Source organism: Oreochromis aureus, linkage group 5 (assembly GCF_013358895.1).
Source record: "Oreochromis aureus strain Israel breed Guangdong linkage group 5, ZZ_aureus, whole genome shotgun sequence".
Taxonomy (NCBI): Eukaryota; Metazoa; Chordata; class Actinopteri; order Cichliformes; family Cichlidae; genus Oreochromis; species Oreochromis aureus.
The window spans coordinates 31885970-31912582 of NC_052946.1; the positions used below are offsets into that span (position 1 = coordinate 31885970).

Genomic DNA, 26613 nt, shown 5'->3' on the forward strand with positions numbered 1-26613 from the left:
CAAATGCTAAAAGAAATTTTCTTCAAGCCAGTTATTTTATAGTAGTATAGTAGTTATATTGGGACACACATGCATACTGAAAGACACACAAAGTAATACAGTGATAATGCAAATGGTAAACATGTTACTAATAAAAACAATGAATCATGCGAATAATAAATGGGAACAAGAGAATGTCAAAAGAAATTGAGTGTGCCAGTGCACGTGCTGCTGGTTGAGCTCTGAACAGTCAATAGCTTTCTGGAGGTTGCAGGAATACTCGGAGAAAAATGTAGGCTGCCTGAAATAAAGCTAGATAAAGAAAAAGAAGCACATGTTGAACAGACGTTTTAATCTCAAGGAAATTTTCTTTTAAAGGTCAAAACATTTCCAGGCATCCTATCTTTACCTATAACCTATCCTAAGTGTTCCTGTCCCAAAAGACTAGCAGATCCCCTCAACTTCCAGTCTCACAGACTGTTGTTAAAAGAGTGGCAAATACATCCCTGTCTGAACTTTTCCGAGATGTTTTGCTGCCATCAAATTCAAAACGATCAATTTTTTTATGACACATATTCTCACTATAATCATATAGTGTGTCAGAGAGGTCGGAGAGATAGACCTTGATGAGGTCACTGGGTTTAAAGTGAACAGCCTCACATAAAACAACCAAACCAAAAACTTGTTTAGTCAGTTTGGATTAGGATGGTTTTTCTGAGTAAGATTGCTCAGAACTATAAAAGAAACGCCCATGATGAGAGCAGGTGAATTAAGTTTCAATGCTTTTCTTATACGCTTTAACTTTAACTCACTATAATCATATAGTGAGAATATGAGAAGTTACTACATTCTGTTTTTAATTAACATTTTATACCAGCGGTCCCCAACCCCCGGGCCATGGACCAGTACCAGTCCATGAGTTGTTTGGTACTGGGAGAGTTGAGGCTCGGGTGTGAAATTTATTGTTTTCAGGGTTTTTATTGATTTTTATCATTATTTTTTTATCGTTTTTATCATTAACTCAGTTTCCCTGGGTCTTTTCCCTTGTGTTATGAATAAATCTTCTTTTTTTGGTACCGGTACTGGTTTTATTTTGTTGTATTTATCCGCGACACCTTAAAGGCCAGTCAGTGAAAATACTGTCGGACATAAACCGATCCGTGGTGCAAAAAGGTTGGCGACCGCTGTTTTATACAACATCACATCTTTTCTGGAAGTGGGGTTATAAAATGACTATCGAAGCATCTTTTAGAGCTTCCACCCTCAGCCTTCGTGTTTTCACTTTGTTTTTTCATGTGGGCAGTATAAACACACATTACCAGTTCAAAACATGACTTCATTACATAGGTTAACATTTTTTAACGGGATACAGGCTACACATGCAAAGATTTAAAAAATGGCACATTAAGAAAAGCTGAAAACCCTCGTGTTCACCCACTATTCACTCGTCCCTCTGAACAGGTTATCCACTTTAACTATTTTCTTAAGTGACTATATGACACTATATGATTATAGTGAGTTAAAGTTAAAGCGTATAAGAAAAGCATTGAAACTTAATTCACCTGCTCTCATCATGGGTGTTTCTTTTATAGTTCTGAGCAATCTTACTCAGAAAAACCATCCTAATCCAAATTGACTAAACAAGTTTTTGGTTTGGTTATTTTATGTGAGGCTGTTCCCTTTAAACCCAGTGACCTCATCCAGGTCCATCTCTCTGACCTCTCTGACCATATAACCTTAAAAAAAGAGAGTAGGAGTTTGACTGTCCAGGCTCTATCATTTGGCTCTACAGTGATTACCAATCTCACACAAAGCACACACAATCATAGTATTCTCAATTTTTTAATTTTATATTGATATTTTCTGTGATTTTCTCTGAGGTTTAAAATGTATAGTATTGATTTAAGAATAGCTGATTTAGCAATTTTTCCACCAGAATCCACAAACAGATTGTGGGTTACTGTATGTGATCAGTTTGTAGGGTCCTTAAGAAACAAAGCAGTAGCCTCCCCATCAGATGAAGCACAGACACACACAAAAAATGACATTACATAACGTTGGAGGGATGAAAATAGCAAATAATAAAAGGTGGGCTGTTTGTACAGTCACACTAGCCTCCTCAACACCATTTCCAGGTAGCTACCGTATAATACCTGCAAGGGAAATTGTAACAGAGCAGTCAGATATGTGCACAATCCAATCATCTTTCACATGGCTGAACCGTTGCCATTTGTCTCTAGGCTTAAAGCAGACTTTACTCACCAGCAGGAAACCAACCATCTGTAACCTAAAACCTGTAAACATACCAGCATCATTGGCTTACTCTTTCTGGCTTCTATAATTACAATCACAAGCTCAAATTTAGGAAATTCACTCATCAGCTTGGTATTATATTGTTCAAAGTTCCCTATAGTAAAGTTAAAAATAGCTCAACCATAATCAAGTCTCTATTTTTTTAAATCATCTGTCCTACTTCACATAATTGCTTGCTTTAAATTTACATAGTTCAGAAAGGAAAAAGTATCAGCAAGGAAGCTGGCACAGGAGATAGTAAAATTGCTCAAATGGGAGGCAATTTCCAGTTGTTTTCCATCTCATCCATTTTTCCTTGCAGCTGTTTACAAGCACTTTAAAGAAATAGCCATGTTGCTATCCGCTAACAGCAATTACCCTTAAATTGTATGCGGAAATTAATCTGCTACAAAATAACTTCTTCAAGGACAGGTCATGAAACAAATGCAGAATGGTAATGTTATGGTCTAGGTCTGGGCTCCATCCATTTCTGTTTAAGAATCCTTTCAATGTTATTCATTAAGAATTTATTTCCCCAGAGATACGCTTTTCAACAACAAGGCTTTTAACAACAGAGACAGATTTCCTAAGCAATTGCAAAACAAACCAAATTAAAATGAAAAAGCTCATTTCTTTTCTTGAAACTAACGCACACTAATTCATCTAACACAGATGCATGCTTTTAACGGATCCCCAGGCTACTTTGGATTGTACAGAAACACATATATGACTAGACTGGATCACAGATGGCTGGGAAGATTTGGGGCAAAGTAAATGTGTAAGAAACAAAATCAAATACCAGACAAATACTATACTTGACTGTTCCAGGACAAAACTGGAGTGGGCCACCTTTATGTAACAACTTAGCCAAGCTGAGTGTTACAATGCACGTTAGGAGTCAACCACTGATTTTGCTGCTTTTATTCCACAATTCAGATAATAAATAATTGATTCAGTTTGTGACACCCAGCCAAACAGAGCTTTCCTACAGATTCAGGTTTGGTTTGTGTGAAAAACAAGAAGACTTGTGAGCACAGTGCCGCAAATCTCCTGAATTTAAAATCAAATGTCTACAACCTAATGTGAGAAAACATTATAGTGGGACAAATAACTGCAGGCACTCGCTTGCTCTAACCAAATTATCCTAACAGACTGAAACAAATGCAAACGTAACATTTATATAAATGAGATTTAAAACAGCTGAATACAGCATTTAGTTTTCAGGTGATAGTAGCAATTTCATTTGCACTTGTTACAATACCAGCTTACAAAAACCAAAATGTCAATGACTTAGTAGCTTAGCCAGCTTACAATTCAACAAATTACTGTAATGTGTGAAGTACAGAAAGGAAGCGATAAGCTTTTCTTGTCGTTGATTGGCTGTATGCGCACACTAATGAGAATTAAAAATCCACTCCGAAGTCAAAGAGTCATATGCCGAACAAATTAATCCTATTCACCACCAAATAAGATTAATTTGTCCGGCAAATAAAAGTGTTTGGGTTGAGGAGTATTATGACAGTAATACAATAATATGACATCAGCATGTCTTAAAACCATATTACTGATTGTCGCATGACAGTGATAGTGTCAACCAACAGGACCACTCCCTCCAAAATAATAATAGTATCTAACTTTACTGTCTGTCTATATTTCCTATCTAATATGACATATCAGTATCTACCGCACCTTCCTTCTAATAGGGAAAAAATGTGCATTTCCTAAGGAGATTGAGATGCTCTCCATTTCTGGTTTGTGTCACACTCTTCACAGTTACAGTATCACTCAGTGAGCTTGCAGTGGTTTCAACACAAGATGTTATCTGTCATGCAAACACACAAGTCTGCTAGCAATCAAAGCAATTGCCAGAAGTTTTTCAGAGTAACACCATGCACATTTTGTGACCAATTTCATCATCAACAACAAGAAACCTCATGCAACCACGTGCCAACCAGTTGCAAGTTTATTTTTCTTTATCATTTTGTTCATTATAAATGTATCTGAAACTCTGGTCTTATGTTAATAACTTTACAAAATGGTTTCAACTGAATATTCTTCAGTACTTTAGGAGTAAGAATTTGGTGACATTCCAAGTAGTGTGCATAAAGGTTATGCTGTGAAAATGGAAAAGTGCCAGCAAATATGACTTTGACCTTAACCTTGAGCACAACTTGGGTGAATCATAAGGTAATCATCGTGTGTAGGCCTGATTAACGTCTGAACAATACTGTAGGACGAGTGGCGCTTCTTGAGAATTGTGGATGGATGACAGGCGCCTCGTCATGCAATGAGCTCATTCAGCTGGATGAACTAACATCTAGGTCTGTGATCATTTTCTCACATATACCCAAAAAACTGGAATCACATCCCATATTAAACTAAAACAATCTCCTTTAAATATGTTAAACACGCATATAAACACTGATTCAACTCATACAACATCTTATTATTTAAGTCATGCCGTCATCTCTGTGTTTATGTTTTGGAGTTGTTCCTTCTTGGAGACTGTTTTTGTTCCTTCTATTGTAATCTGACTCCTGTCCTTGATGTCCGACAGAAAACAAACTTAACGTAAACATTGCTGTATGTTTAACCTATGTGATAATATGAAACCCAGCAAGTTAAATAAAACACAAATTTGTGGTAGGCTTAATAAAAAAAATCTGACGAGTGCAGTTCAGGTGACAGTGAGTGCACTTTCATCACACCACTCCATATCTATTTTGGACCATTCCTTGAATCTCACTGCTCATCTTATTACAAAAAGCCTGTTGCAGTTTCAGAAATGCTGTTTCTGTGCCCTACAAATGCTTCCTTGCCTGCTATTGGTTGCCTGTGTCTGCTTGTGCACTCAGGCTACCTTTCAAACTGACTTCTACAGCAAAAATGTCAAATTTGGGCCTCATGAGTGTTTTCTAGGCCGACTTGGCAGAACTTACAGGCTGCAAAACACAACATAAAATAATTTCTCTGCCTCATGAATTGCAAAGCATTATTCATTGTTCATAAACCAAAGCACATTCACATCTCAAATATCCATACTCTGACTGCTTCAAAATCATCTGTCACATTAATAAAAGTGTGGAACTATACAAAGTCGAGATAATTACCTCTTCTCACTGTTTTACTCATACTGATGAGGTATTTAGTTATTCCCTGCCACAAATCACTGACTTCCTTATTCAGTATCAAGTAAGCATCACAAATATTTAATTACGCACCATTTTAGTTGATGACAGGTAATCAGTGCTTTATTTTGCTGGAATAAAAATGGTGTGCACTTTGAATAACCTTATTGATCATATATCTGTATGGATTTAGAAGCTGTTTAAAGCTACCAGTTATATACATTTAGAATGCTGCGTTGAATAGTCACTTTTAAATACCTTACAAGTAGTGAGGTCTTTACAAAGACATACATGAACAGATCACCATGACTGAGACAACCATATGCAAATCTCCCCTTGTATCACTTTTGTAGCTTCCCCTACTAATGGTTCATGGTGTAAATTAAGAGTGCACAGTACTGGCAGTCAATGACCTTGTTAGCTAATTCAGCAGCTGCTGAGCAGATGCAGTACTAGTCCCAGAGCAGTCACACCTTCCTCTCACTACTCCAGGGCTGGCAATACAATGCAACAGGTACATGTACACTGCTGTGACAGCAGTGTCAACTGGCAAACTGCAAAATCAATTGATGTTCCGACAGATTAGTCCTCTATTATCTTACCCTCCATAAGCTCCAAATGTGAAACTCCTTTTCCTCTGAGACATCCTGCTGAATGGCTGATGAGGCTTCCCAGTGGTGTGCAGGATATCAGAGCAGACTACAGCACAAGGACTGTCATACCTTCCTTTTTCTTTTTCTCTTAGCTTCTCTGTGCGTCTCTCCTTCCTTTCTACACCTCTAACTCTTTCTCTTGTCTCCTCCCTCCTTGTCTCAGCCCTCATTGAGTGTGTGTGTTTTTGGTATTTTATGTGTGTGTACACAACCCAGCCCTCCCTCTTTGTGTCTCCTCTGTGCTCTCTGACTAAGTAGCTCCTATCTCTGCCAGATTAAGAGAAAGGTGCGTCCAGCTGTCTTGTTCTGTTGTCCTGGAAACAACCACAATGATTTCTTGGATTCAAACACACCATTTTCATTCCCACTTCTGACAGCAAGAGGGCAAAAAATCCCTACATTACCCAGTGTTCAACAAAGGCATCTTCCTCAAGGTGTTAAACTAAGCATTGTTTGGTCAAGAATGGAGGAAACAGTTATGGACACATGCGAATGTGCATTATTGTTACTCCTATAGAGCTTTAATTATATATTTTTTAAATAGCTATTATGTTCACCCACCAAGTTAGAGGGTCGCTGGTTTAATTTGTACTCCTCCATTTTTAAGTATTCTTGGCCAAGATACTAAACCCCGATAAACTGTTCCCAGCTAGTTTTTTGATTTGCTATTTTATGGCAGAAAATATTAAACAGTGTCATGGTTCTGGAGTTTAGTTTTGTCACTTTCTCTCTTATTTTCTATTCTTTCTTTCTGTGAACTCCTGTTAGGTTTACTTCTAGTGTTTTTTAGGCTTCCCTCCAATTTTCTGCTACACCTGTTCTCAGTGCATTCATCATTCTTTTGCCATTTGGTAGATCTTGTGTTTTCTTTTCCTTCTGTTAGACTCCCTGTGCTACTTATTCTTTGTTTATAGCCCAGTCATGATTATGTATCGCCCTTTGGAAAGTTCTCTGGAATTTGCCTTTTCCCTGCTGCTTATCTGGTGTGTTCAGCTGACTGCCCCAGTGTGTATGACACACCTGAATATGCGAATTCTGAGATTTACTATGTAAAACTATGACAAAGCGGGTGTAGTCACAGATGATGCATTAATAGTAGCACCTTGATTATATATTTACAGAATTTAACATTTTTTCTAACACTTTGAAGTGAAAAATGTGAAGTGGCATGAATTATATATATGTTTTTCAAGGTGCCATTGCAGCTCATTTGTCATGACTCATACTAATTTGACTGAGGTCTGACAAAATTATCATTTGCCACTATGAAAATAATTACTTGAAAGCAAATAAACCGTTTGAGTTCTAGCAACTGAAAAAATCCAAAAAATTCAAAGTAAAAGCTGTGTAAATAGAAAACTAACTTTGCTCAAGACTATCTTAGTTATCAAATGTCCAGGTCCACATCTGAGCTTACTCCCTCCCGAGTTAGACTTCAAAAGAGGACGAGATCTGATAGATGCAAGTCTCTCATCTTACTTGATCTATTTTTGGCCTGGCAATTCCAGCTCGAAAAAGACATTCACGTGTTTTTCTGTGATCACACATCTCCCAAAAGACAAAAAAAAAAAAAAAAAGTCAGATATCATCACTAAAACCAATATAATTCTACTTGATCCTGCTGAATATTTCAAAAAGAGATAGGTGTCAAAGTGATACACATTAGGATGTGTGGAAAATTATATCTCTGCCAATCTGCTGGAACAAGTCTGCTTAAAATGACTAAAAAAAAGGATGTCTCTGATATCTCTTCCTCCTTGTCCCCTCTCATTTTCTTTCCTCTTGCCTCTCTTTCCTTCCTCCTGTCTGGTCTTGATTCCTCTTACATCTTGTCATATAGCCTGTTTATCAGATTTAAATAAAAAAGATTTCTGCTGTGATGACACTACACATAAACACATATACCCTGTCAGGTACATATGCACGAGACCGTCCTCATCAGTGCTAATGCTGGGATGCCTTGTCGACCCTTTCGATTAGATATGACTGGACTCTTGCCAGGCATGGGCTATAAGATAAATCAGAAACTTAGAATAGACGACACAGGAATGAGTCATGTATATTCAAAGTATACCTATCAAAATCTATCAGCTGAGTTTTTGATACTGGGTTATAACCTCAGAGTCAGTGTTAAATATATTTGACTCTGACTCTGACTATTATACATTTTATTAAATAATCTATAATCAAAAATTAGCTTCTAGAGAAAAATGTTTTATCGAGGCTGCTCCTCTATTACAGTCAGCTCGCCCTAGTTCCTCTGCTGATAATGACATGACACATCTCTCACAGAATAACTCTCCAGAGTCAGACTTGTGCTAACAAACCTATTATTGGTGTCCAGAAATGTCGTTTCAAAAGCTCCTTTTACGGTTGCTTTTCCCTCGTGTCTCTCAAAAGATGCCCTTCGTGATGATGTATTACCAAAAAAAAGGAAAAAAAGAAAACTATTCACTCACACTGATTTGTGTGAGACAGGTGAAAGGGAAAGGGCAGCCAGGTGTAATTAGTCCATGTCTGTTGCTTCATTCAGGAGACATGGCAGGCTGGCTAAACAACGAGCCTGCCTTGACTTTGAGGACTTGACTTGCAATGGAAGGAGGTCCAGAGTAATGAGAAGGTGCCCTCTGTGAGATGGGGTTCAATCCACCCCATCCAGCAGTAGAAAAACATAAATCACCTTCAGAGTAGGAGACAGAGTAAGAACACTAAAGATGCTTGTTATCTACACAGTGCAGGAACTTAGTAGCTTTGCAGTTTACATTGCAGTTAGCACTGCTGTTCTTGCTGCAGGCAAGTGTTTTAAATCACCACCTGACATACGGTAGTTTACCAAGACTCGAAGTTTACTGCTATGTTAGTGTTAGTATGTTAGCTACGCTTTGTTCCAGTGGTGCTTAAAGGTAATGATGTGTGAACTGCAAGTCCTAGAATTCTATTGGCATCTGTTCAGTGTTTGACTTTCTTTTAACTTTAATAAGACTTAAATTGGCACTATACATAAATAATACAGAAATCAAAGTTTCACACAGGTGTTAAAGTACAGCTGGGCTTAATGGGAATAGTTTTGTAAGTATTGTTGCCTGTCTGCAGGCTGTAAAATTCCTCTAAATAACCAAAAGGTTTGACACCCTGGAGACAGTAAAACATGAGGATCACCAAATCAGATAGAAAAGAGACAAAACCACTTATGTTAAGTTCTGCTTTGAAGAACCAAGCTGAGCATTTTCAGTGTTGCCATATTATTACTTTGAAAATGGTCGTGGATCTGACTAAATAACCAATGCTATCATGCAAGAGTACTGCATGATAGCAGCCTGTCAGTCATAAGGTGAGCTCCACCTAAACCAAGTCCTGCTTTATCGTCCTAACTGATTAAAGGAGGTTCTCCCTGCTGGCCATTGTAAAGACAGCAGCTTCACTGTCCAGACCCACTGCTATGTATATCCTTTATATAAAAAACTGTGATTTTGATCTAAACTGTTTTGTTAAAACAGACATTTTTATGTTAATGTTAATCATCCCAAATAAAAAGATCATGCTTTTTTAAATTCCGTAATTATAGAGCCACTGATTTAGTGAAGCACAAGCACTTTTTGCTCTGAAGGTCTTTAGACATCCAAACTCTATGGGTGAAAATATTTTAAGAGCAGTAAAACTTCCTCTTAAATAGACTTAAAGGTTTAAGGGGCTATTGCATTGTTACAGTACAGTTCCTCACCAGTGGGAACAGCAAAGCAGGGCACCAACACATTAAATATTTACCAGCTGTGCACACAACTACACCCCTGACAAGACCGTAAGGACACTTCCTGCCTCTGTGACTTGAAATGCCTACATTCATGTTTGCTCTTCCTTCTTGTCAAACTTTCTGCACTAAAATTTGTTTTTGCTATGTTTTGAAAAGCGCTGTTAATCTTTTTTTTTACCTTCTTTTTTATGTCTCTGCAACCGTACAAGGTTGGCATCACAAACACATCAGCAGGGAATAAAAATTTTAAAATAATAGCTTTCTTTATTTGCATTTTGGAGGCAACAAAAATGACAAATTTCTAATTTACAAATAGCACAAATTATTCAGTACTCTGTGTGCAATGATCAACAAAGAAGTGAGAATTTTATGCAGGAACTACACAAAGGAAAGTGAAAATAAAGGGAAGGCATAAGATTAATGAAGTTGGATTGGAGCAACACTACCCCTCACTGTTAGCCAGGGGAACTACTTTTCATCCTCTCAAGCTTCTGAGTGTCTCAGGGGCTGTTTGAGAGCTCTGTTTGACACAGACAACTTTGAATTTTAAGTAGATAGACTGCTCCCTTCAAGCAACAGTCTCTCCCGCCTACGATGAGTTTCACAGCAACGAGAAGGAGCGAGAGGACACGCACTAGCTGATGAACAAAGCATTACGATTTTATCTCCTTCCTTATATCTTCATAACAATGTCCAATATTCTGTTTCAGGCTGTGGACAGATTACTGGTCAGTACAGTTGTAAGGTTACCGAGCAGAAACAGGCAGCACAGAGGTATCCACTCTTCCGTAACCAAATGCAACAAATGAGATTTTCTCTCTACTACAAATTAGAAGAGCGAGATTATCGGAGGCGCTGACATTGAATAACTTGCTCATCAAAGACAGACTTATTCCAGAAGGACCTCGGGAGACTATTCTTGTCCTCCATCAGCCTGCCCCACTATATCTGAATGTCATGAATTTCACAACTTCTCTCTGGGCGATGATAACAGAGGGATGTGGGGGAGTCTCCGGAAAAAGAAAAAAAAAATCTAGGAGATAGTCAGAGAAAAGAAAGATAAGAAAAGAAAGGGAGTACATGTCCAAGATTGGCAACAGGGGTGTGGGTATATATGGCATGATTAGGCATGACAGGACCCAGTTGTCTCTATTTCTACTCTGTGTCTTTTATACAGTCCATGTATAGTCATTAGATGTGGATTGGAGAGGAGACAAAGAAGAAATGTGAAGTTACAAATCACACCATGGGAGTGGAAGATTCTGTGAACGTGCCCTTGGAGCAATGTAGACTGAATGCACAGTGTAGCAATTTACAGGGCATTGACACACACAATCCCACTGAACATCCCCAGCACAACACGTAACTCATCCTCCGGGGTGAAAATCAGGAGCAGGAGCCCATTAGAACAAATAAAAGAAAGATGCAGAGAGTGGAGCAGAGGGAGAGAAACCAAGATTATTTTTCATGTAACAATGACTGAACCAAATGGGAGAAGCCTGCCCGTGGGTCACATCCTTGGATTAATGACTTGGCAGACGGAGAAGCAACAGATACCCCGCTAGGGCCTGACTTTGATTTATGCACATGAGAGGCTTAGATAAGGACCAAGAAGAGGCAGAGATAGATTTCTAATCATGCAGCCACATCAAAATAATCATTTACTTAGACCTCAGGATCTGTCCACTGTCAACAACACTGAAATGACATGGACAGGCTGATTGGAGGTTCCGTTCTTGTTGCCATTCAAGTTGTTAGATGTCAAGTAGTAAGCAGAAGGAAAGACCACAGATTATCAGAAACATATGGTTAAAGTTATAATAATAGATAATATAATATTAATAATATAATAGAAACTGCTGTGGCTATGAAGTTAGGTTGTTGAAGCAAATGTATTCATCAATAGCTTTACTTGTTCCTTTTCTTCTTGGCATTTGTAGATGTAGCCACGCAAATGACCTGTCACTTTGTAGTCGCCCTCCTCTTCTTCTTCTAAGACAGAATATATCTGAATGGTGGACTGTCAGTCAGACTTAAGGACAACAGGGAACAATTTGAGAATATAGTCCTGAGGCTAATTTCTGACAAGCTTTAGGACTGGCAATTTTAATCAAATCCTTTACTTTGAATGAGTTGCTGGAGTTTATCCAAACAAATCTTTTCAAACATACTACACTGCAGCGTACACTCTTGCTAATAACCCCCCCCCCCCCCAAATACTCCAACTTCTAGAGATAATTTATCAGAATTTCTGGAGTGGGAACCCACATCATACACTCCCCTTTCAACTCTCTGTCCACTCCTTTCCATATTCTATTTCAAGATAAACTCTGTCCTAAACTCGCACAAGCCATTGGTCCATTATCTCCAGTTTTAATAAAGTCCCAGCATGCTTCACCTTCAGAGCCTCTTTTTATCATTGAGTCCGGCTACACAGCTTCCAGATTCAGATTCCTCTCACTCTTTTGTTGCTTGGTACTTCTCTTGATCTAGTGGCACAGCTACAAATGCTTTCACAAAGAACTCCCTGACCAACTGATCAAAGTTGTGGGCCTATCATTCATATTACATTTTTCATAATGCACAGTCTTTCTTTTGGGGGATATCTTCTTTGGCTATCTGCATGGCTCAGGAGCTCTGCTGCCAGTACTTTCTGAGGTCCTTCCCAAACCGCAGCCTAAATTCATGCTGAATGTGCTCCCGGATATTCAATTGGAGATAATTTCTCTGAATTTCAGGAGTGGGTCTACACTTTATAAACTCCCCGTTTTGGTTCTCTGTCCTGCACAACAAGCTGTTCCTATTTTCACCTCTCATTAGATGCTTACTCCATCTGCCAAATTAACATGCAGATGCAGTCCCAGCTACTGACTAGAAGTAGACTGTAGTCTGATTTAATCTTCAGACGAAAAACATCTCACCACTTTTACATCTCCCTTGTTGAACTCATGTTATGAAGGGGATAAAATGCACCTATTAGACCTTAGATTTTGTTCTGATTTTCACAACTAATCAGACATTTTTTTATCTTAACAAAAACTACATCTATTTCATGAAGATGCCGAGACAGTCACTGACATCCTGCTTAAAAGAAGCAGTCTCATACAAAGCTACTGAAAGCGAGGATGCTGCTGTCTCCCAGCAACACTGGACTTGTAATACAATGAAGTATATTGTGCATTTGTAGTCTGTAGTTGCTGTCCACGGTACTGAGAGCGGCAGTACCGTGGACAGCAACAATAACAAGCTCCGATAAAGGATTCACTTGACACTTACTGCAGTCATACTGTGCGCAGCAAAAATGTTCAAACCCACTTGATGTGATTTTAAAAATGGCTACAAACCTCTATGTTGAACACCAGTATGTGCCCTTGATAGGCAGATCGGATAGATAGTTAAACTGATGGTTAAGGCATTGGTTTAGTCAAAATAACGTACATTTAATTTTAGCTCCAATTCCAGAATCGTCCTCTTGATTTTGTTATAAGAGAAATAAAAAAAACTGATTTCTGGATTTCACTTATAAAGAATTCAATGAAACAACTTAAATGATTGAAATGTACAGCTTTACAGGCAAATGGCAGCTCATTTAATTTATAACAGACAAAGATGCATTCCAGCTAAAAGCTAATTTAAATGACGGCTCCAAAAGTAAAGACATACACATGTCCAAATACAGAAGCTCTCAAAAAGACTGCTGTGTACATGGATGTTTTGCTTCTAACACACTGTGAGTTTTTATTTTTCTTACAAATTACACCCCCCCCCCCCCGAGTCATGTCGGACTGTAACAGCATCTGAAGGTAAATGTCCTTTTCAGTCCAATGTCTCTGTGAGCATTCACACAGCTCCATGAACATTGGCCATGGCCCTCAACTTCAGTTGCAGCATCAAAGGGAAAAGCATCTCTTTCATTTGCCTTTGTTCCCACTGTGACATTTCACCAAATCTGATGATGCAGGCGATGTCCGATCCCTGACCCTTGTAGGGCTCCCAGACTCCAGCTGGGCATTTGTACAGTTGTTCGAATAAGAAAACGTCTGAGCGTGACACAGTCACTGGGGGAGGTCATCAATCACAGGACTGTTAGTCAGATTCATCAATTGGACTGTTCTGATTTTGTGCCTGGATATATGCACCACTTCTTTCCCAGTGGGAAAAAAGGTGCATATGCGTAAAAAATGACAACTCAAAGTGTGAAAATAAATATTACATATCTAGCGAGATCAAAATTGGATGTATACAAATATTCAAAATGAAACATGCGCCACAGGAAAATGTGATTTTATTCAGTAAACAGGTGCTTCTAAAAACAGCTCGCCTGGTGGGAGCTGTTAGAAAACACAGATGTCTACAAGGGCCCTGTGCAGTAAAGTAATAAACAAAACAATCCCCTCCATTCTGCATCCAAACTCTGAAGTTTCGCTGGTAGAAATCCACCAGAGGACAAATGCTTGCAAGGGTACATTAGAGATATAGTTATAGGTCTGTTAGATGAGCTGCTTTCAACATGCATACATTTTTTAATTCCGGTATAAAAACCCATCTCTCTACCGTTCATACAAAAACTAAAGCTCATCCACCATGTCTGCACCGTAGAGTGATGGATAACAGACAGCACAAGGTCACATCACAGACAGGAGGGGAATAAATGTAAGATTAAATTAATTTTAAATTCACTCTATCCCCAGTGTCTGAGTCCCTCAGTAAAGAGCAGAATTTAAAGCATCGTGTCAGTGGACAAAGTCGCAACGCACCTATTTAAATAAAAAGCTTCATGTAAATGAAAATAAGTGAATGATGATGAATACGTTGCTTTGAGTCATTTCATACAGCACAGATGTAGAGTTGGGTGTGAATGCAGTGTACATTTGTTCTGCATCCCAGAGATTATGTAAAGAATGCTCATTTGGCTTTATTCACACTTTCAGGACATGCAATTAGTGGTTAGAACATGATTTTCAATGCATAAGTTTCCACTTGGAAATAGCTTTCATCAAGGGAATGTAAATGTATTTCTACAACATTAACACCCACATAGATTCACATTACATGCTAAACAGTTCCATACTCAGAGTTCTTTTTTCTTTCCTTTTTCCTTTTTTCTTTCTTTTTTTTAAACACCTCAGATTGGTATACTTGCATATGTGATCCTACATCATAGTCATTTCTTATGACACAGTTGCCTTGACAGCTGTTAATACCCTCAGATCAAATCTCACCTCTCTGTGCACCCGGTAAAATATACATGGCAGAGTGAAGAAAACCAGAGAAAAGAAAGATTGTTGGAATTTCTGACTAAAAAACTGGACTCTGGACATGAATGCAAAGGCAGCTATGTCACTGGACCTGGATATTGCAAGAATTATACTGTTGTTGCACATGGAAAACAAATACAAAACACATTACAATATACTGTATGCACATAAACACCTGAAACGGAACTAATTTTTTTCCTGTCTTTCTTTTCTGTGTGTTTCCATGCATGCAGCTCACATTAGATATAAATTAAGCATGTGTGGTATAGAACCTCAGTGGAATCTTAATGAATATCTATACTAATAAGTACTGTGAAATGTATTAGGAAAGAAAAAAATCCACATCGTTTGATGGAAATGAAAATGATCAACCTACAGAGGGCAGAATTCAAAGATACCCTGAAAACAAAGTGAAAAAATGATGCATCAAACTAGTCCATTCTGCAGAACTCAAAATGGTTTTTCAGTAGTTTGTATGGAGCTCCTGTGCTTCTATGTATGCCTGACAACACTGGGACATGTTCCTAATGAGACAACGGATGGTGTACTCTGGCATCTCCTCCCACAGCTGGACTAGGGCACCTGGACAGTCAGAGGTGCAACCTGGCAGCGTTGGATGGACTGAAACATAATGTCCCAGAGGTGAAACATAATGTCCCAGAGGTTTTCTATTGGTTTAAGGCAAGCGTGAGGGCCAGTCAGTGGTATCAATTGCTTTATCCTCCAGGAACTGCCTGCCATTTGAGACCAGGCCCCAGGAGGAACTCAGAACTCACTGCGCCAGTGTACGGTCTGGCAGTGGGTCCAAGGATCTCATCCCGATACTTAATGGCAGTCTTGGTGCTGTCGCCTAGAACTTAGAGGTCTCTGCATCATCTACTGGTCAACCTGAATAATTATGCAGGCAGCATGATGTTCTCCAAGGCTTCCTCAAACCCTTTCATGACTGTTACATTCTAGTATTCTATAGCAAATACCCACTGGGCTCCACAGTGCCGGGGAGTGAGCACAGGGCTGACCAGAGGATGTCAGACCCTCAGGCCACCCTCACAAAATTTGTTTCTGAGTGCATGGTCAGAGACATTCACATCAGTGGCCTGCTGCTGGTCATTTTGTACAGATCAGAACTCAACCTGTTTCTTTACACAAAGGAGCAGATACTGGTCCTGCTGATGGCCAGTCAAAATAATTAAAGAAGTAAAAATGTCAGTGGCCTCCACCTGCAAAACCATTCCTGTTTTAGGGGTTGTCTCACTGTTGCCCCTCCAGCGCCGTAGTACAGCTGAAACTGATTAACAACCCCCTCTGCTATTTAACTGACCAGATCAATATTTCAGAAGTTTAACTAACTTGATACCTTACTCTGATTAAAAAGTGATCTTTATATTTTTTGGGCACCTCAAACATACATTTGAACACCTTTTTGCTGATATCCTCAGTGCCTTATTTATTATCTGTTTTAACTGCATCTTTAAAAAATGTGTCAAGCCTTAAGGGAATCCAAGCAGCCATTTAGATAACTAAGATGTGCTCCCAGAATAGACTCCACAATATCAGATATAGCTGCTCAGTCATTTATACACACAGTTTTACTTCCAAGCAACAGGCAACATGCAAATTTAAAAATGATGAGATTGTTGCAGTTGCTTTTAGTTGCTTGCAGTTAAGTGTGTTTTATTTAAATATACGTTTTATTTTAAATATTACACTCAACATAATCCATGGCTTTTGACTACCTGAGCTGATCCTGTGTTATTCAGAAAAAAGGTGATATCATTTCCATAATGCACCTCACTGCTAAGGAAATATTGTCTGGATTCCAATGCTTACAAAAGACTGAGGAACTGCCGTCTTTAAAAAACATTGGTCCCATATTATTACAGATAATGATGTTTTCCTTTGCTTCTTTGAATTTCATTATTATTGTCTTATAGTCTGGCTGGTGGTGACGTAAGGTTACAGAATCTATCTATCAGAAAAAGACTAAATGATGGCAATCCATGGAACAAAAATTAGCGCGCTATTTTGAAGGAGGCAATATTCCTCAGAGAAGCCATAACCTTGCATAGTCAAGCCTGTAATGAGTTTAACTCAGACTCTTAGAGGGTTCCTTTGGGCTGCTGGCAATAATGGTGAATTATCAGCGATTCCTTTCACAACCACAAGGCTTTATTAATGACTGTGTGGGGGAAGTGCAGCATTATTGTCATGGGCACAATCAGCATATTTTGGTTAAAATAAAATAGCTTATAGCTGAATAAGAATTTCTATAGAGAATTTGTGAGAAGTGCTTATGACAAAAGACTGCAGCTAACCATTGTGCGTTTAATTTGTATGTAACAGAACAAAATGAGAAAAGCTTCATCTTGTTATGCATGGTATCATGTAAATATCAATTACCAAAGATTACTTCTCAACAATCAGTTTATGTGTGTATGTTAGGGAACGTTTGGGTGAGTATTGAGCTATTAACATGAATGATGGGATCAAACCAATACTAATGGCAAGACAAAAGTGAAATACAGGCATTTCATTGTGCCTGAACATTTGTAATCAGCTTCTGCTGAAACAAAGAGCTACGCAGATTTGTAACAACCTTACACTTCAAATAACACATCCTTCAGCTACTTCACTGCTGGGTGCAGATATTCCCTGGTACACAGCCATATTAACTATTACACAGAGAACTAGATGGGAAATCTAGTACATTTAGAGAAAAGAGCTGTCCAGCAATCTCCTATCATTTCAATGCATTGTGAATTAATGTTTTGCCAAGTTTTGTACTACTGTTTGGTTTTTTTTAAATTTGGTCCTGGAATTTATGCAGACAAATAGTTACACATTAATATTTGAATACTGGAAAAGTCAAATGAATAAATGCCCCAAAAAGCCAGAATGTTATTCAGAATTGCACTTTGACAATGTTATTGGAGTTTCTGCACACATACCACATCTTGTAATGCAGCCCAGACAAAAATCGTGGCTGCAAATGTATGAGAAAGCTTTACAAATTAATACTGACAACAGAGATTCATTCAATAAACTGATAGCCCTCCTTGCCGAAATGCCTCGTGGTGGTTTATAAAAAGATAAGTGAAACAAATGTGGCTGCCAAAGCTTTAGCAGAAAGTGACAGAAACACTTGACATTACCTGACTACTGATAGAAAATTATCCTGGTGGAATTAGATAATCTATACTAAGATGATTCAGTGCTAATCAGCTTAATTATGTAAGATTATTCCATCTTTAAACTAGAAGCATACAGTTTCCTTAAAAAAAATACATCTGAAGGATGCTCCAATTTTGTCTACCTTGGCTCTGCTGAAGTCATTGATTAATATTAATTAATATGAAGTTGTATTAAATATGAATTTGAAACAGCGACCAAGACAACAAACTCATCAGGGAAGTGTTTGGTGAGGTCACACATCAAAATACTGTAGCTTAAAAGTCGTTTTCCCATATACTTGAATTAACCAAAGATGCTGCCCCCTACTGCTCACTCAGAAGAATACAGCCACATGATAAAACTGTGTGTTAGTAGTCAGGGTCATAGGACATCTCTTTCTGCTTTCCATTCTGGGGATGACAATAGATGAATGGTTACTCCTTAAATAAAAGCAGCTTCTTAGCTCAGAAAATTGTGCAATATGTACATCTGCACGGTCTGGTGTAACTGATACTAAGGCAGCTAAAGTCACCGTGGACTGAGACTGAATCCCATGCATGCAACATATTCTTCTTGACAGGCTCATCTATCACACCTGTGCCAGGTACAACATTTCTTGACCCAAGTTCCAGAATACTTGACTTTTCCTTAACAGAGGTCATAGCGAACTGGGAGAAGTGGGCATTGCTGAGCAAAAATATAGAAGATAACAAAATATAGAGGCAACATTTCTGGACATACAGTAGTGAATTACTATCAGTCACAGCCCCCCGTGCATAAACTTTCAAGAGGACACTGGGCATTAAGTAAGATAAAGTCAAGTCATTTAGCAAAATCTTTTAATACACCACTGAATTAATGCAAAGATATGTAAAACTCCTTAAAGGTTAAGGAAAAGAGACAGACAACAAAATTCTACCAAAAACAGGAAATGAAATGATCAAATGTATGAATATCACGTTCACAGATATTATATAAAGACCGAAGAATAGAAAAAACCCATTTAGTGTTGACCTCATTATCTGAAAAACAGTCCATGTTTAATATGACAAAAAATATAACCGGTCCAAAACAACATCACATGAGTCATCACATTGTCTGTTTCTTTAATTCGGCTTAAAGTACCTCCTACCTTGGTAAACGTGACACAAGATAATAATAATAATAATCATAATAATCATAATGATGATGATAAATGTAATTTTTCATGTAAAACAGTGTTGCCATTCCATGTAGGAAATAGTCTTTGCACTCTGCACTCTGTTGGCCAAATCATGAATTATTTAAGCTGGTAATCTATACAGGTTGTTCTGTTGTTTGCTAGAGTGGTTTCCACTACATCGGCTTTCAATGAATCAAGGGTAAAGTCACTCAACTGTAGTACTGAAAATAATATGGAGCTTAAAAAGTTTGTAAAACTGTCTATAGTTTAAAAAAACAAAAATCAAACATGTGATAAAGGAGACTTTGACAAAGAGGTTGATGCCTATTGCACATTAGAGCCGGACCCAATAATTGCATTGTTTGGATCTTCCTCTTCCCTTTTACACCTTAGCTCTGCTGCACAAACCACAGTTTTGTTCGGAATGGTAATTGCTAAAAAAATTATTTTGACTCTTTGGAAGACGGATATTGTACCTCAATTCAAAATGTGGCTCACAGAACTGACTGCTCTACTACATATGGAGAGAATTAGGTATATATTAGCAGACAAACTTAGTAATTTCTTTGATGTGTGGCAACCATTTTTAGATCATGTATTAAAACAAAGTCCTATTTGATCGATCACCAATAACTTAGCCTTCCACCTTAGCGTTTTATTTTTGTTTATTGCCAGTGTTGAAGCAATATTTTCGTTGTTGCAGTGTAAACTTTTGTCTTATTTGTGTGTTTTAGCCCTTGCTGTTGTGTTGTCTGTTGTTTTTTCGTTTGTTTTGTTTGTTTGTTTTTTCTTATATCAAAAAATCTCAATAAATATATATATTAAAAAAAAAAAAACACCACTAGCCACTAGAAGTGGGAATCACCAGACACCTCATGATACAATATTATCACAATACTTAACTTACGATACAATATTATTGCAATTTTTGATATTTTGTGATATTCTGAGTATTGCAATACAATATATTGTGATTTGTCACATTTTTTCCTAATCATTTTATCTAATAAAAACAAAGTCAAATAAAGAGGTTGATGCCAATATTGCATGAATTATACAGTATAGATATAAACTGAGCATAGAATTACTCATTTTATATCATGGGACACATACAGCCCACTTGGATCTTAAGTCCCTTTTCTACATGCTTGTAAATATTATTATAAGAAAAATAAGTGCAATTTTAACATTACATCTCAGTTTTTCTACATAATAAAGATATGCTGCTGTAGTAAATAAAATTAATCCCTCACCATGATTTTCAGGTTTAAACAATAAATTAATGTGAAAATTACAGAAAAAGAAGCTCGTTGCTCATCTGTAATTATAAAACAGAAAGTTTTTGTTAATTTTCAGGAGGATCCACTTAAAAACAAACAAAAAAACCAAAACATAAATGTTTATAGTAAATAGTGAAAACAGGAACTTTTCTGTCATTTAATTGTTTATCTATTACTTAATTACTTTGGTGTACTGTGAATGGCTATGGGGGAGGTCTTTATCAGTAGCAAAAGTTTTAAATGTATGAAAATGCAGTAAGATGTTCAAAATTGATGCCACCTTCATATTTTCCAAAGCCGTCCCATGAGCCGGATTGGAGTCTGTGCTAGGCCGATTTTGGCCCTCAGGCCTTATGTTTGACACCCCTGGTTAAGGCCAACCACAGAGTCTGCTGGGCTCTTGGCAGATCAACTCATGTCAGAGCCAGCCCACATTATCTAACAGCTGTGCTGATATTGTTCCACACAAATATCTGGAAAATCTCATATAGTGTGTGCTATTTAATAAAAAAACAAGCAAAAATGAGTTGCTATTCATAAATGTGATTTAGCAAAGGTAAAGGGAACACATTTAACATGTTTTGTTTATATTACTTGCAAATGGGATGAAGTAGACATCTGCTGAGAAGTTTAACAAAAAAGGTTTGAATATGTTGAATTAATAGCCCTAAAACTCCACCAGACCCAGCGAGACTCCCTGTGTAACCAAAGAACGAAGATCGTAGCAGGGTTAAGTTTAATCATTTGAAATGATGACAAGCAGTAGAAGAAATTAGAGTTTGTCATTAAGGCTCCGGCCTCATTAATCCCTACAAACATATCAAACATATCACACAGAGTTATGAAAAAAAATATCCTCCTTGAGCCTACATGTGGATGCTGGGGAGGTGGAGGGGTTGAACCAAGCAAGAATGTAGGGGGTGGTGGCACTGAGCTCTCACAGGGAGAGAAGGGAAAGTTGCAGGGAGTGTGTGTTTGAAAATAAGGAAAGTAAGGCATGTTTGTGTGTATGAACAGGCTTTCAGGCTTTAAACTGCTTGCTACAGATGTGTAAGCCCCTTTGCAACCCACCTCCACCTCAGGTCCTTTTTATAAGGTAACATAACCTATTTAATTTATTTATTCCAACATAATATGATAAAAATGAAATCGCACAATATTGTAAAACAGTGGTCAGAAAAGCAGTTAAGTTACTGTAGATTGAAAAAATAAAGCCATATACAGGACATCAATAAGTAAAAATGTAAATGAAATAGAATACAGTTAAATCCTTTGGTACAAGTTTAATGTAACATGTTAAAGCACTCTAATAAGTAAAATAGCTCAAATTCAATAAAACAAACAAAGATAGATTGAAAATGGTTTACCTAATGTAGCAGCAAATGTCTCGTGATAGTAGAATTGCTCAGTATACAGAGTGTAACGTGTTGTGAATGGTGCAGGTTTGGTATGAAACTACTGGGATGAGAATACAGATGATGCCAGTGGTGTCTGACTTCACTGTCAGTTCATCTTGTCAGATCTTTCATTATGACGTATGTCTGCTCTGTTATGCAGAGGATGTATTGTTTCAGTTCTGCTCACCTATGGATTTCCATGTATACACATGGCAAAGGACACTATATACTGGGACATTCCATCTGCAGCAGTAGCTAATTTGGCGCTATATAAATAAAATTGAACTGAACTAAACTGATATAACAGTCTCAATTCTGATTGGGTTCCCATAGAAACAAAAGATTCAACAGCCGCAACAGTATCATCTAAAAAAAAAATATACACATACCAATTTAACCTGCTCTTTCAGTCTTATCTGTGTGCCCATTTTGTTCAAGATCATTTCAACCAATGCAGCAAACGAATACATTCTTTAACTGGAAAGTGCAAAAAGTGGCAATTATCAAGATGGGAAAGAGACAAAGAAGAGGAAGCAGAGGAAGCCAACACGTGTAGTACAAGGATCACAGCAGTGAAAATAAGTACTGTCACTTTCATAAAAACCACAAAAAGAAGAAAACTTACAATGCACCCCATGAATATGCCTAAAGTAATGGTTCAATCTATTTCAAGTCTTTGCTTAAATGAAAAAAGCGAATTTGGAAGAATTTGAACGGTTCATGGAATAAATGGCAGTAAAAGTTCTGTCTAAAGACAAATGCACTGCATAAAAGGCAAGGCAGTGTTTCCTCCCTAATCAGCCACTGAATGGCTCTGTAATTATAAGGCTATGCACCAAAGCCTTTATAAGTATCACATCTTTGTCAAGGTAATTCCAGCACTGAAGCACACATTTTGTATGAACACAAGATAGTTTAAAGAGCTGTGCTGCTTGCACGGGCAATAATCTTAACAGAAGTCTTCAACAGCCATCTCAAACACCATAGGAAACTACCTGAATCATTACCACTATTTTGTAGCTCTTCAATGTTTCCTAAATTCTACTTTCCCTTTTTTTTCTCATGTGAAAAATATAGATGATTGAATAGCTTACCTGAAAACTGCCAAATCTTTTGCTTCTCTTGTCAGCTGATCCTTTAACAAAGAGAGAGGAGATATCTAAATCAATCATGTAAAATAAAACAAACTTTTTTTTAATGTCAGTAAAAGTAAGCAATATTTTCAGTTACAGCACTCCATTTCATCACTATGCAGTTTGCTGGCTGAAACTGCCCACTTCAAATCAATTAACAGCACATTACTTGTCAGTATAATACACAGTCATTTAAAGCCTATGTGCTATAAAGATGTGTTCATTCCAAATATCACTGCAGTTTGGCTGAGGCTTGACTGATTTGTTGACTTAAATATGGCACACATTTCCAAGCAGATTAAAACACCCACCACGCTTGAGTGTGTACACTGCGTTTAACTAGCAGCTGCAAGAACATACATCATGAATATCAATTATTACTAAAGTGGAGCTGTGAAAATTAGTAGGGCAGTTCCATTGTGTAGGTTAATGGAAACTCAGACAGGCATTTAACTGGAGGGTTAATGCCAGTTCTAAGCCACCGTGGCAATTCTGTCCTTGAGCTTGAATAATAAATTGAAAATGTGTGTGAATTCATGACTGACTGGCAACATGCAGGAAACATCAGACTCGATAGAACAGAAAAGCAACAAAACGCATAATCTTTTCAAAATGATTTATCTCTGAAGAGTTTTGCTTCTAAATTAGACATCGGTCATTTGAAAACCAGCTTGTAACCAACTCCAAAAAATAAACTGAATCTTCAGGTACTGCTGTTCATGCAGGCTAAACACAGGCAAACTGAGCCACTTTAACCCTGTCATGCATGAATTATGACAACCTCAATCAGGATTTTTATTCATCTTTTCATGCCTGAAGATGAATAAAAATACTTAAGAAAAAAATCCTGATTGAGGTTGTCATAATTCATGCATGGCAGGTTTAAATAACAATAATTACAATGAAACACAACATACATCTATAGTGACATTAAACAACCAGTGGGTGGCAGGGTATGGAGTGACACATCAGTGTCCAATGTAGTGGTTTATGTGCAAGCATACCATCAACACTGACACAAATACAAGAAAACAGCCTCTGAATAGCTGTCCACTATGCGTGAAAGGGTTAAAACATATTATCAGGATTATATTAAATTCAGAAAGAATCCATCTGTTTACATTTTTGCTGAAACACAAGTTAGTCCGTATTACATTCTTTTAATGAAAAGACGCCGACCAACAAAGGGTTTAAAGTCTGTAGTCATATAAAAAATATGGAAAACACATCAGTGACCCTTTGTTACAAGTACGATAGCTTATTTTGAATTCTACATTGTCGTGATCCGAGGGTTTTTTGCTGTTCTGGTAGGCTGAGTTTTGTATTCCTATTTTATTTCTTTATTATTCTCAAAGTGAGTTTGATTCCTGTCTTTCCCACATGGTGTCATTAGAATTAGTTCATGAAGTCATTCTCATTACAGTATGTTGAGTTTTAGTTTTATAGTTCATGTTCCCATCTAGGTTTCACTGATTTGTAGATGCCAATCTATGATTCACTGTTCTGGACGAGTTTTGAATTTGTAGTCTTTATTTAGCTGCAGTTTCTATTTTGAGTTTATTTGTCATCCGTTTAGTTCCTTCAGTGCTTCCCCAACTCTTCTACCTACTGCTCGTTGTTCTGTTGTGTCTTTGTGCTCCAGTGTTCCTTTGTCTGAATGTGCGTATCCTTGTCTTTGTCTTTTGGTTATTTCCTGTTTTTCAGACCTCTGCGTATAAATAATCTTGTCTCTTTCCCTTGGTCTTTGTCAGAGTTTCTGGTATGTTTCTAGTGTTTGATTCTACAGCCCATTTTACTTTTAGATTTCTGTTGGCACCTGTGGATTTGGTGTATTTATAGGATTACTCTGGCATTAAATAAACATGTGTCAAACATTTACTTGCGGTAAATGTTCAAATTTTTAAGAAGTACATCATAATCTGCAGCTTAAAATACTCCACAGAGAAAATTAGCCCTGTTTAAGTAATGTTAACTAAGCCTCAGTGCACTGCTGCTTTTGGAAATTACAGAGTCCTTCCAAAACTATTCAGAACATGATTTTGAATAAGCAAGTCTTCGGCAAGAATCAGATGGCTTAGGCCACTGGCAATTTAAAATAACACAGGGAGAGACCTACAGATACTGTATGTCTACAGACATGTCTCTGTTTTCATGAAATTTGATGACAAATACATAAATACAAGGAAGGTTGAAGATTTGGACTGAGATAGTTAGAAAGGAATGGCAGAGATGGTTTGGATATGTGCTAAGAATGAATGGTGGGTATACTTAGGGATGTTGAGTATGGAGCTGCCAGACAGGAGGAAAAGAGGAGACCGCAGAGAAGATTTAACAGATGTATGAAGGAGGACATGCAGAGGTTTGATGTGACAGAACAGGACACTACAGAGAGCGTAAGATGGAGAAGAAAGAAGATACTAGCTTTAACCTGTCAAAGAGAAACTCAGAAGTAGGTGAAACCTCTTATCCTTTATCCCCTCTGAGTCATTTGAAACTTTGCCATTATATCATTTTGGATTTGAGCAGTTATGGTTACTTTATCCATATACAGTATGCAAGCAAACCCTCACAATGACTTTAACAAATAAAGTCACACTTTCTTAATTAGATTTTAATGTTTACAATAATTTAATGAAATATAAATTATTAACTGCTGTTGTGCATTTACCACAGACATACATTCTCACCATTGCCACCATCAACAGCTCTGCTGGGCACACTAATCCTAATTAACAGTAGGAGGTGATTCTGATGACCCAGTCCAGTTATCTAAATGTACCTACTGAGAAGCAAAGAGCATAATTACGCTAACCCCGACTATAATCGCACTTTCTTGATGAGAAAAATGGGATAATCATCTCTCTTACAGCACGCTTTCAGGCAGAGGGGGAACACAGTAAATGACGTAATTGTGAATAGTGGGATATAACAAATGAACAAAATTACACTATTTTGGAAGCCAAATCTTTCTCAGAGTTTTTAAAATGAGCCTTGAGTTTGAGAGAATATTTCAGAGCAACTTGCAGGAGACAAACTGACAGCACTTCTAGCCATGCAGCTGGGGAGAACTGATCAATAGCAACAAAAATATTCTGCTACCTGCACCTCAAAATACATCTAGTGAACAGTGTTTGTTTGCATAAACAACTCTCCTCCACAGTGCATTAAAATAGCTTTGCTTTATTGGATTTCACCCCCGGCTCTCACAATCTGAAATCAATACATCTGCACCATCTAAACATAGAAATTTAATAGTTAACATGAGAGAAAGTAAAAGTCTTTCTAAGATGTTTTAACTGCCTTTTTAAAATCTTAACACTGACTAACACACAGTACAAATATTTCCCACTCACAGTAAAGGAAATTCATGCTCACAGGAACCAGCTTGCCTACAAGAATCTAACATCTC

General features: G+C 37.6%; 1 protein-coding gene across 9 annotated transcripts in view; it reads right to left on the minus strand.

Annotated features, from left to right (window-relative positions):
- si:dkey-166d12.2 (rap1 GTPase-activating protein 1) overlaps positions 1–26613 on the minus strand; it is a 108889-nt gene that overhangs the window by 58986 nt on the left and 23290 nt on the right. For 6 of the 9 annotated variants that reach the window (XM_039612056.1, XM_039612054.1, XM_039612055.1 and 3 more), the window contains exon 2: positions 23166–23206. Coding sequence is in view for 3 of the 9 variants with exons in the window: in XM_039612058.1 (XP_039467992.1) it covers positions 6002–6045 (44 nt within the window). In the remaining 6 variants the exon portion in view is untranslated. Of the gene's footprint in view, positions 1–6001; positions 6130–23165; positions 23207–26613 lie in introns of those variants that run through there. The other 3 variants (XM_039612058.1, XM_039612051.1, XM_031739887.2) reach the window with 1 other exon arrangement.